We start from the raw sequence: 11,857 nt of genomic DNA, 5'->3' as shown, positions 1-11,857 counted from the left end.
TTAAAAGTAGTTATAAGTGGAGAAGAAAGAAAATATATCGATAAAGTTATAAAAAGTCTTATTTAATTAAACACTAGATAGAAAAAGTAGTGGTTTTTAGTGTAATTATAGGTTTGGAGCAAGGGCGGCTCCATGGGTGGGAGAGGTGGGCGTCGGCGGGGCACATCTTTTTCAAGGGCACAAATTTTTTAAATAATTTCTCAATGTTATATATATATAGAACTAGGTTAGTTGCCCGTGTAGAACACGGGTTTAAGAAATTTTATTTTATAATTCTAAAAACATTTGAAATATTTGAAGAAACAATGTGGTATTAAATATTAAAGGTAGAAGCATATGTTTAATTTACTAACACATTAATCTTAAATATTATATGGTTGGACACAATATAAATGGTAACATAAATGATAGATTTATTCATGTAAAGTGAAAAAAGGCACAAAAACTGATAAATTGTTGAAACTAAGGAAGAAAGTAAGTTACAATCAAATTTGACAAAGTGAAACATAAATTACAAATCTCGAAATATCTCTTTGTAAACAACATTAGATGTCTTATTTGTAAGTTTGCCATCTGCGTCGAATATTAATAATTTGACTCCGTCTCTACTCTTCACTCTTGATAGTGCCACATACAACTGCCCATGGCTGAAAACCGGATGCTTTAAATACAAACCAACTTTTGATAGTGACTGTCCTTGGCTTTTGTTAATCGTCATTGCAAAACATACTGAAATTGGAAATTGTCTTCTCTGAAACTTGAAAGGAATCTTGTTATCTGTAGGTATCATATTTACTCTGTGAATATATGTGTGAGTACCAATATTACCTCCAGATATTATTTCAGCTACTACGACATGTTTTTTAAGAGATATGACTCGCAGCCTAGTACCATTACACAAACCAATTTGATGGTCAATGTTTCGGAGTAACATAACAGGAACACCCACCTTTAAGACCAATCTATGATTTGGCAATCCAGAAATTTTAAGACCGTTTAACACGTCGGGCGAGTATAAATTTGCTTGCAACGGATCAACGAAGTCTTCTGTTGGACAGATACTATCTGAGCTAAGGTACTCCTTTTCATCTCTGGGAAAAAGTGAGATCAATCGATCATTAATGTCTTGGACATCTTCATTGGTAGGTGCAAGTATTGCTCTTTCACGAAAGAATTCAATATTTTTGATATTTTGTAGAATTGAAGGATAAACAAAATCAATTAAACTATGAATCGGATCATACGAGTCATTGATCAAAAGATCATGAGGTATGTCTATTGTTGCTTCACCATCATTTGAACCACCGACATTTCCCTCGCCTATATCCAACAGCCATTTAGCAAACTGGTTTGTCTGCTCAATATCAGATGCTTGAGCTCCGATGGTTAACCGCATGTTTTTTGTTAACCTAAGAAGTTTGCATTTACCCCAAATATAGGAAGAACATAAAGATGCATTCACAATCTGTTGTCTGCTTCCGTTTGTAATAACAGGAAGAACTTGCCTAAAATCACCACCAAAAACAATAACTTTACCTCCAAATGGGATTCCCGAATTGATAGAAGTATTAGGAGTTTATACGTCCGTCATTGTTCTATCAAGAGCTTCAAATGCATGTTTATGTATCATTGGGGCTTTATCCCATATAATCAATTTTGTTTCCTTTAGTAAATGCGCATCATCACTTCCTGGTTTTATGCTGCAAGTTGAGTCCTCGTTAAGATTTATAGGAATATGAAATCTGGAGTGTGATGTTCTACCTCCTGACAACATCAATGATGCAATACCACTTGAAGCAACATTCAATACAATTTGACCTTTAGATCGTATTGCCACAGATAATGTCTTCCACAAAAATGTCTTTCCTGTTCCACCATAGCCGTAAAGAAAAAATACACCTCCTTTGTTAGCTTCAACTGCGTTCATGATTTCGTCAAACACTTTTCGTTGTTCATCTGTTAATGAACTTATAAGGCTGTGAGACTCATTTTGTAAAGTGATTGTGTCATAAGAGAGTTCGTCAACAATTAAACGATTGTTTGAAGAAGCTATAGAATCGTGATTAGGATACGGCATAGTTTGAAATCTACGTAGGCTTGAGTTATTTCGAAGTAGGTACTTCTCAATCTCACACAAAGTTAAGTTCTTAATTTGAGTTTCTGGAAGTGATAAATCTGCAAAATTGTATTAATAAAATATAAACAATATTATATGAAGTACGTATATGAACAAAACATAAAAACGAAAAACCAAATTCATTAAGGATGGTAAAAATTGAAAATTTATAATTAATCTTCATTTGAAAGTATAATATGGTTCATATATTTTAGTACTGAATAACGAATTGGAGTACCTGGAATATTCAATATTCTTTGTTGTGTGTAAATAATGCCATTTGATAGATATTCCCATGTTTTTTCCCACACAAAATCAGGTCTAGAAAGAGAGCTGGACAATAACATTGATCCAAATAAAGCACGAAGATAATAACCAGAACCGGATGCACTCGCCTCCTTAATTGCTTCGATATATTCCATTTCATCATCGAGTAGTCCACGTGCATAGCAAGCATCTCTAAATGTAGGATATGTCTGGCCATCTACCGTTCGAATATCATCAAAAGATTTTGGTCCTTTGACTTTGTTTAGAAGAATTCTTTAGAAATACGCCTCACCGAGAGACGGAGAAACTTGATGAATTCTTCCAATTGAAAAACCCTGCTTTCGTCGTTCCCACTTTCGTTGTTCAAGTTTCCAAACAAACTTAGTAGGAAATTCAACATAAGTAAGGTTTCGTGCTTCGTCATTAATTTGGTTACACAACATCCAAGCTGAAAACATTGATGAAGAAACTGATGGTTTGTTAAGGACATCATCAATATCATCATCGGGCCCGTACGTAACCTGTTGTTGACCAGGGAGATGGAAAGGAAGCCTAATTACTGAAGGCGAGTTGTAATGTACTTCAAATGCAAATATCCTCCATGCTGCTTCACACGCAGAAAGGTATCGACAATCATAATATTCTCTAATTTCATCTCTTGCTTTATCTTGATCATCTTGATTGTCAGCGTCTACAACAGCAACTGTAGCCCTGTCAGGACCTTTGTTAATGTATTTGAATAAATACTTTATGGATGCAGCCTGATTACACCACTCAACGTTAATATGTGCTTGATATCTTTTCAGAAGCGTTTTATTATATGGCACGACACTTCTGTTGTCTAAGTCCACAGCAGACTTTTTAACTGTGCATTCAGAATCTCTTCTTCTGTATATAGGATAACCATTTGAATCAATAGAATTGTGAGGTGTAAACTTTTTAGGGAACTTTTTAGAACACCTTCAATTAATCATGCATGAACAGTTCATGTTATCATAACCACAAGGACCATGCATCATGAATTCACTCACAAGGGAATATAATTCATGATCTTCCTTCTTGTCTGGAATCTCGGCCGAAATAAACGGGTCAATATGATCAACGGTAGGAAGCTTGTGATCAGCATGCATGAATAAACATATATGGGTATGAGGCAACCCACGCTTTTGAAACTCTACGGTATAAACAACTACATAAAAAATGAATATTATTAATGTTCGATATAAATTGAAAGTTGCTAAAAAGAAGACTATGTTTAACAAATACTATTATATTAAGTAAATAATAAAGTAAATCACCTGCTTGAACCTTTCCCAGAACTTCGTCTTTTTTTAAGTCTTTGATTATTGCATCAAGCTTAACTTTAAAAAATCTACACATGATGTCAGGTCTGTCTTCAGGATTAATGGTGGTACTATTCAGGAATCTTTTAACTTCAGGCCATTTAGGATTGCATGTTATAGTTATGAAAAAATCTGGATATCCATACCACCTACAAATAGCCATGGCATCTAGGTAGTTTTGCATCATGTACCGAGAACCTCCGGTAAAAGATGAAGGTAATATCACACGTTGACCAACGCGGGACATGTCTTGGTTTTTGGTGTTTTTTAAGTTATGAATATTCTCATATGACTCACATCTAAGAACCTTTTGTTTTTTACGTATGTAGTTGAGTCTTTCGGTTTCAATCATTGTGTATATATCAACTAACTGTTGTTGAAAAAGTCTTCTTCCATTCAGAGGCAATGAGAAAATATTTGGCCTATCTTGAATTCTGTACGCAAAAAATTCTCTCATGGTGCAGTTTGGCCGTTTACTTTTTTGTAAGCTTCTAAAATCTCTATGAGGGATGTCAACCCTGTAACAATCATCACCGTAAATATAGAAAAGTGGATATTGAAGAGGAACGTATGAAGGATGCAATTCACTTATATGCTTTAGACTTCCCGTTTTAGTTTCAACAATAATGTCTCGAGGCTCAATATTACCAATATCACCAACAATCAGCGCAGCAACTTCAGAAGAACTCGGCAAGTTGTATGTTCTTCCATCTTGTTGTCTTCTTCCAATAAGACGCAACTTAAGGTTAGCATGAGGATTTTATTGAAAACGATCTCTTGCCATCCTATAAGATTTCACCAGCTCATTATGAGAATCTAACATACGCTGTAGATCCTTTATTATCTCAAGATCTAGCAAGTTGGAACCTCTTGTAGATTGTTTTTTTGATTGACTGGTAGGAATAAGAATATTCGTTTGTCATTATTTAAAAAAATGACATAAGGTCAAATGTGTAAAAATAGTGAATTAATTGAGTTAATACATACCTAAATAAGCATTATCTATTTGAGACTTCATTTTCTGTGTCATATATGTATAGTTGCGAAAACTTTGGTTTTGATCCATTCTCTGGCAAAAGACTTCCAATAGAATGATAATTCTGACCGCTAATCCTAAACACGAATGGAGCGTTACCTCTATTAATGGAGGAATCAACCTTTCCGCCCATTGATGTAAACGCGAACATAGAATTGTAACGTCTAATGTTCTTTAAGAAAAACTTGCTTTTAGGACCAACATTGCTAAATAGATCTTTGTAAGCTGGCGGAGCATCTTTAAATTCAGGTAGCTCGACCTTACCGTAACCACAACATAGGAAATAAGTTGTTTTTCCTTCTTTTTTTTCCTATTCCACCCTCATTTTTCCACAATTTTGCATGGCATAATTCACATATAAGATTCTGATCACCATGATCCAAGTAATCTGTTAAATTAACTGGTGGTCAAAAAATGTATGTGCATTATTAATTGGAATTGTTGTATTATAAGTACCTGTTGAGATTCCTTTGAATGGGTCTTTAACCAAAACTTCGACATCAACTTCTTCATCTGACGTCAAGTCAAGCATAGGTATAGGATTTGTAATCCGCGAGTTACTTATTAGTTTACGCTTTCCTGATGATAACTTTGTTAAAGAAGTAGATGCACAATTGCTGGATGCCATTATAGGTGAAGAAATATAAACTCGACGAGTATCACATAATGAGGTAGACCTGTTGTTTTTGGAAGTAGATGCCCCTGGGGAAAAAATTAAGATTTAAAATATGGTAACATGAGCAAGTTGATAATAATTGATATTATCGTTTATGTTTAAATTATGAAAAATAACCAGTAAACGGGTATCTTACACTATTGATATCACCTAATGAAGTTGGATTCTTTGTATTTTCATGAAAAGTTTGCAAACTGCTTTGATTTGTAATCATTGTATTTGGTGTCACATTTTCTTTGCCCTGTGTAATTGATGTAGAATTTATTGATGACGAAAAAGGTTTATTAGACTTTTGGGTGTTAGGAGAAATATTAGATCTCCTGCTATCTAGAAGTAGCTTTCTTGATTTCCTGGCCTCTGAAGCATTTAACTTACGAACGTCGGCTGAAGATATAGCGGTTCTTTGCATGTCCCCTACATAAATAAAATAATTGTAGAAATGTTGTTCTACACGGACAAATTTAAATTTTCTGAATTACAAAAATGAACGTAATATAATACAAATTGAAAACTTACAATTTGAAGCATGACCGTTGACAGGCGCTTTAGAGGATGATGCACTTTCAGGGGTGTTGCTTTTAGACATTTCCTTGTATAATAGAGTGCAAATAGAAGTATAAGAAATAGATTTACAAAGTAAAAAACAACTATTTAATGTTATCTATTGATTTTATAATATCGATAGATTAAAATGTTTTTGTAATATGACTTCGTGTTTTAAAATTACATATACAATTTCATTGAGCATTTACAGTTGAAAACTTGAAATTCATGCAAATGACGTAAAGACAAGGAAAATAGTTTGTAGATATTACAAAGTACAAAAGTTTTATATCTAAAACGAAACTATAATAATTATGTTATATATATATATGTATATATATATATTAAAAATTAAACTTGTATTTGTGTTTTAAATCTATTGTAGTTAAGGACAGATTGTATATTCTTTTAAAGGTAAAACGTGTATAAATGACTTGAAAAAAATCGATGCTAAAAACTAAACACATTCCCAGTTTAGACGGATTGAAACTTATATCAGTGGGAGCAAGGAATTATTTACTTGAACAATATTGGATTTATTGATATGTAGATCTACTTTCCTGAATTTTACCGCCTTTGAAGCATTTGCATAACGAACGTTGTTTACATAAGCTCTAAAAAATAAAAAAAATAAAATAAACATATTATTAGATGATGAGTTAAGTTTAACATAAGTAACAAATAAATTTATTTACCATTAGAAATGTCAGATAAAGTAGTTCTTTGCATGTCCCCTACAAAAGAAAAGAAAAAAAAAAGATAAAAAGTTGTTGTAAGGGTTATATAATACAAAATGGAAATCTTACCATTTGAAGAATCACCGGTGTGTGACGCTTTAGAGGAAGATGAAATTTGAGGGGCTTTCCTTTTAGCCATGTCCTTGTATATCTATAAGGTGCAAATATAATTAAAGTCAACAGTATGCAGTCAAAGACTTTATATTTAGAGGTGATGGGATTCCACCGTTTGTATTACACGATTGAGCTTAATTAGAATACAAAACCTTAAAAGTTATAAAATCGAAAAAGGATTTATTAGTACTATATTTTTAACAGTTTAGATGGTATTGGTTAATAAATGCCACTAAAAAAGGTATTTATTTAATTCTTATTATTGTTAATTAATCTTTGTTTTGTTATAGCATATGCATGCAATCATACGGAAGCATAAAATCAATAAAAAAGGCTTTTTTTATATAGGTAACATATGAGTATTTTAGTGACATGAGGACTTAAATATTTCCTCTTCTAATTTAGGTCTAGAGTGTTATTTGTGCAAAAACACTACGCACACGAGATATGTAGGAATGCGTGTTTGTTTTATAACTTTTATTTTTAGATATCAGATATATGATCAAAGAAAAGAAATAGAATATTATTATTAACATGTATCAATTAGAAAAAATATAATAAAATTCTAATTTGTCTTGTAACATATTAAATTTGTTATGTGAAATTGCATATATTTATAGGATTATTCGTCCGAATAGACTCACATCATTAACCACTTACAACGATGAAAAGTTATCACAACTCTAAATGCCTAACAAATAATTATATGCATATATACGACAACTGAATATAGTTGTTTTTGAAGCATAACGTAGTGTTATAATGGTCTATGGTGTGCCCTTGATTGGTGTAAAAGCCAAGAAAATAAGAGCAACCAAGATTACAACCGGAATCAAAAGGAGCAGTTGCGGTGGCAATACCAACGGTAGAACAACCAACATGAATGCCTAACTTATTTAATGTATAAAGTATTTATTATGAAATATAACATTTTACTAAATAAAAATAAAAGAGTAATGAATTAGTTAGTTGAATGACGAACTTTGGTGTAGTACTATGATAAAATATCACAACCGGTAGAGAAGAGCTTTGTGGAACACTCTGTGTAGAGAAAAGCTTTGTGGAACACTTTGTTTATTAAAGAATATAAAGCAAGGGCAAACAGTTTACATATATATGCTATTTAAAGTTGAAATTAGTTAGGTAAACTTTTCCATATAGGCTTACGTTAGGTAACAAAATTATCTGATATGACAAAATATTCTTTTATGTTAACAAAAATAGATTAAATTTAAAAAGTTAAAAATCAATCTATGCCCATGATTTAAGTTAGTAAATTTTGTCCTTAATTAAAACAATTATAAATTGGGGTAAATATATATTTATATAAGTCAAAAGTTAACATAAATAATGGATTGAGCATAAACCAGTCAACCTAAAAAAGTATATATTTAAAATAAATTTACCTAATTAAAGAATTATTGAATGGGCGTATATTAGTCCGAATCTTTAGCTGCAGGAGTATTGAATTTTCGTCATCATAAATTTAAATTTAATGTCTATACGAAAAAAATTCTGTATTATATTGTTTTTGAATGTCTATTTTTTTTTAAGTTTTTCGTGTCTCATGTTATAAAAAAATTCTCTTTTTAAAAGTCCAGACTTAACAGAGTAATTTGATTGAGCATAAAAATAGAATTTTTGTCATCATAAATATAAATTTGATGACTTCAATGAAAAAGTAATATCCATGTAGGTAGTTTTTTGTAGAAATATAAATTTTGTTAAAGTTTTTCGTATTTTATCTTAATTTTGCATGTAGGTACTTTAAAGTCATACATATACCTACTAATGTAGAATTGTATTTTAATGAAAAAATTAATTAATAGTAATTGGAATATTTTTTGTAGTAATTATACTTAAAGGAAGTGAAATATTATTTGTCTATAATATTAATTTGAAGTTTTGCAAAACATATGTACCACATAAAAACATAGCAATAACCAATCATAAAATTTTATCAAAAAAGGAATCTCCATGTAGTCAAACAAAAAGAAAAATCCCCAACACAATCAAAACAGAAAATATAAAGAAACATAGTCTCAGCAAACCACGCAAAAAAAGACAATAAAAAGGAAAGTTTTTTAAATTAAATAGGAACCGACTACTACTTCTCGGTTTTAGGAATCAACAGCGTCTCATTCCAATTTGCATCGCGCAAATCCTTTGTGTGAATCTTCTGTTGTTTAGTTGATGACAGAGCGGATGACTCGTCAACGTCGTATACATCTTCAAGATTACGCTTCAAATCAACACTGGCAGCCGTGCCCATACTTTCATTGCTATTGGAAATCGGGGTCCCATTGTCAGCGGTACATGAAATAGAATCCTATATAATAAAAAAAGTAAGGAATTATAAGTTCAATATAGTTAGTTTGATTTAAGTAGATAGCGAAAACATAAGTAAAAATAGTAGATAACCTTCAAAGAAACGTCCGTCTGTAATGGCAACTCTGAGTTACTTGGGTTCACCGAATCAGAATCTTCAACCTTCATTTTGTATGTAAACTCACATGCTTTACATGTACAGTTTTGACCGGTTTATTATATATAAATGAAGAAATTAACAAATTACCTGATTATTATAGAAATTCTTTTCGAGCTTTGAAATAATGTTGAGATCTTCAGTCAGTTTTGTAATGGAAAAATACTCAGCATTGTTATCAAGATTATAGTTCTTGATCTCGATCCTAAAGGCGAACTTTCTTTCTAATAAAACGTTGAAGGCAGCAGGAAGAGTTAAAAATTCAGCCGACTGTGAAAAGCATCAAATGTTTTAATTTCAAATATAAAAAGTTATAGAATTTCACTATTATAGTAATGTTATTATAAAACGATTCAAAAAGGACAAAAAGTTTACTTGTTCCTGTTCGTCCAGCACGTCTTTAGCAATTCGTCCTATAAGCTTGTTAGCCTCCCGCTCAAACATTGTAAGAGTCACAGTCCCTGTGCAATCCTGGACTCGTATGGGGATCTTGTATCTTAAAAATATGATTAAAATAAATTAAAAAGATAAAGCATGGTTAATATTGTAAAAAAAAAAGTTAAAAGATTTGAGAACCTAGTCATAGGAGATGATACAATAGTCTGAGTGCAATTGTCATTGAGACATTTGTACTGCTTCGCCACTTCAAAATCGGCTGGATTCTCTCCCTTATCAATTCTGACGGTTGTGGTTTCAACTCCATTTTTACATAAATCACAACTACGATAATTCCATGATTTCTCAATGCATAGAGCTTTGATCTTACCAACAACAATAAGGGATTTAACCTATCCAGAAATAAGAGAATTTTAATAATGATGTTTCAATGAATCTAAAAACAAAAAATTTAAAAAACAATGACATACCTCTTTGATTTCGTTAATTTCACGAATGTTGATGAAATCAATATCATTAAGAAATTCGTCTTCCAGTGACGAGACCATAGAGGTACCAACGGACCGATGAGAGGATGTTTCTTCACCAATGTTAGACAGGAAACTGGTGTGATGAAACATTATTTGTTATAATGAGTAGGTAACTTTTAATAAAAAAAAATCAAGACTTGTGGATGGTCTATTTTCATGTGTTACCGTGTTTTGATAATAGCTTTTATCAAAACATAATCAATTTTAAATAATACTATTACAATTGTACGATCACAAATTTGGTATGGAAGAATGGGCTGTACAGATTATATTTTTAAATTATAGCATTACAATAATAGTATTACCTTTAGAAAGTAAAGGTAAATATAAATGGTAATTATTTTAAACATATATAATAACAATGTACCTTTTCTTAAATTCTAGGATTTCATCAATTGGTGAATTTATAAACAACCGCGTCGCATCATAAACATTAGAAACAGTCCTGTTATCTGTAATAACATAAATTCGTTAGTTATTTAAAGTACAATGAAATAATGACATGATTTTTTACTTACGTCCGTATATATGCAGATTTCCGAATTGAAGAATTAGGAAAACATGAGCCTGTTGCTTATTTTGCATGTAGTTCAACATTTGCTGACAATATTCCTCCCACAAGGTTAATATGATGTGTCTACCTCTGTAAGATTGTTGATATGGATAACATAAATACAGTTAAGTGCAAATGAATAAAAAAAAGTAAAATTTGAGTTGCTTACTCCAGATCTTATAATTTGATCTCCATCTTGATTGCTTCTTTGCCACCTCTTACCGGTTTCTTCTCCACCTCATAGCATTTGTAAACATATCCAATAATATCTAGTGTGAAATAAAGTTAGAGCCTTAAGAGTTTTAATGTGTGTTAAACAATTAAGAGTAAATAATAAATAAAATAATACGGTATCTAACCGAGTCTAATGTACTGAGGTAGAGGGTCTTTAAAATGGAACCAAAATTGGTGAATTCAAAACCATACTTGGAGCCTTTGAAGGTGGTGCATTTTTTTAGGTCTGTTTGCCAACGGAAAGAAATTTTCTGGCCATTGTCCACATGCTTGATTTTTGCGTCATTGTCGGCCAGTGTGGGCCTAAAAATGAAGTAGCACTCATTCTCTCGGAGATGTTCTTCAAACTTAGGAAAGTAAGTTTTGAACACGCTTGCTGCATCTTTGTTCCCTGAAAATTTATGTAGTTGAGAGTGCTGAATATTATAAAAAGAAAAAAAAAATTGGTAAATATTTACCTCCTCATCCATTATAATCATTTCAATCGACCAAATTTCGTTAGGGTTCTTGTTGTTTGGTTTTCTCCATAGTCTAACAACTCGAACTTTGATTGTATAGTTTGTCTTTGTAGCATCAAGATCCCTAAGTTTGATCAAATTTTTTGGCTCCATGTTTCTGTGTATTAGAGACATTGTTAAAAAAAGGTGTTGTATTTCGTAAGTAATAAGATATAACAAACTATATAAATTAAAGGGAGAGAACAATTGAATTACCATGGCAGTTAGATCGACTTCGATGGTGATGAGGGTGGATTGTTATTAAAGAATATATAGCAAATGCAAACAGAATAATTTGATATATATGGCAAACATATTATTTTTATGTTA

At 31.7% G+C, this 11,857-nt stretch overlaps 3 protein-coding genes across 3 annotated transcripts; all 3 read right to left on the bottom strand.

The window, feature by feature from the left end:
• Nucleotides 1-511: 511 nt before the first annotated feature.
• On the bottom strand, nt 512-1,396 carry LOC143567395 (uncharacterized). The gene has a single exon (XM_077053832.1). The coding sequence runs from the start codon at nt 1,394-1,396 to the stop codon at nt 512-514; it is 885 nt and encodes a 294-aa protein (XP_076909947.1).
• Nucleotides 1,397-1,576: 180 nt separating this feature from the next.
• LOC143567394 (uncharacterized) lies at nt 1,577-2,538 on the bottom strand. The gene is made up of 2 exons (XM_077053831.1): nt 2,355-2,538; nt 1,577-2,175 (listed from the first exon to the last, which is right to left on the bottom strand). Exons 1-2 carry the CDS (start codon nt 2,536-2,538, stop codon nt 1,577-1,579), a joined length of 783 nt encoding a protein of 260 aa, XP_076909946.1.
• Nucleotides 2,539-2,658: 120 nt separating this feature from the next.
• LOC143567393 (uncharacterized) lies at nt 2,659-11,641 on the bottom strand. The gene is made up of 19 exons (XM_077053830.1): nt 11,489-11,641; nt 11,223-11,446; nt 10,762-10,886; nt 10,611-10,695; nt 10,184-10,316; nt 9,894-10,105; nt 9,693-9,813; nt 9,408-9,587; nt 9,254-9,322; nt 8,944-9,161; nt 6,788-6,869; nt 6,677-6,715; nt 5,955-6,027; nt 5,556-5,852; nt 5,219-5,464; nt 5,027-5,150; nt 3,682-4,448; nt 3,415-3,572; nt 2,659-3,330 (listed from the first exon to the last, which is right to left on the bottom strand). Exons 1-19 carry the CDS (start codon nt 11,639-11,641, stop codon nt 2,659-2,661), a joined length of 3,978 nt encoding a protein of 1,325 aa, XP_076909945.1.
• Between the last annotated feature and the right edge of the window lie 216 nt (nt 11,642-11,857).

This window comes from Bidens hawaiensis, unplaced genomic scaffold (genome assembly GCF_021521415.1).
Source record: "Bidens hawaiensis isolate Kalapana, Puna unplaced genomic scaffold, B.hawaiensis_p1.1 tig00023395_1, whole genome shotgun sequence".
Lineage (NCBI taxonomy): Eukaryota > Viridiplantae > Streptophyta > Magnoliopsida > Asterales > Asteraceae > Bidens > Bidens hawaiensis.
The sequence above is the reverse complement of the archived record's forward strand: the minus strand, read 5'-3'. Positions and strand labels throughout refer to the sequence as shown.

Bases quoted from the DNA above. Each gene is read 5' to 3' on its own strand.
- LOC143567393 (XM_077053830.1), bottom strand. From the start codon at position 11,641: ATGGAGCCAAAAAATTTGATCAAACTTAGGGATCTTGATGCTACAAAG. The intron at 10,696-10,761 runs GTAAGTAAAAAA...ATGTTATTACAG, and splicing joins AAATCTGCATATATACGGAC to ATAACAGGACTGTTTCTAAT. The intron at 9,162-9,253 runs GTTATCTACTAT...TTTATTATATAG, and splicing joins AGACGGACGTTTCTTTGAAG to GATTCTATTTCATGTACCGC.
- LOC143567394 (XM_077053831.1), bottom strand. From the start codon at position 2,538: ATGGAATATATCGAAGCAATTAAGGAGGCGAGTGCATCCGGTTCTGGT. The intron at 2,176-2,354 runs GTACTCCAATTC...ACAATTTTGCAG, and splicing joins AAGAATATTGAATATTCCAG to ATTTATCACTTCCAGAAACT.
- LOC143567395 (XM_077053832.1), bottom strand. From the start codon at position 1,396: ATGCGGTTAACCATCGGAGCTCAAGCATCTGATATTGAGCAGACAAAC.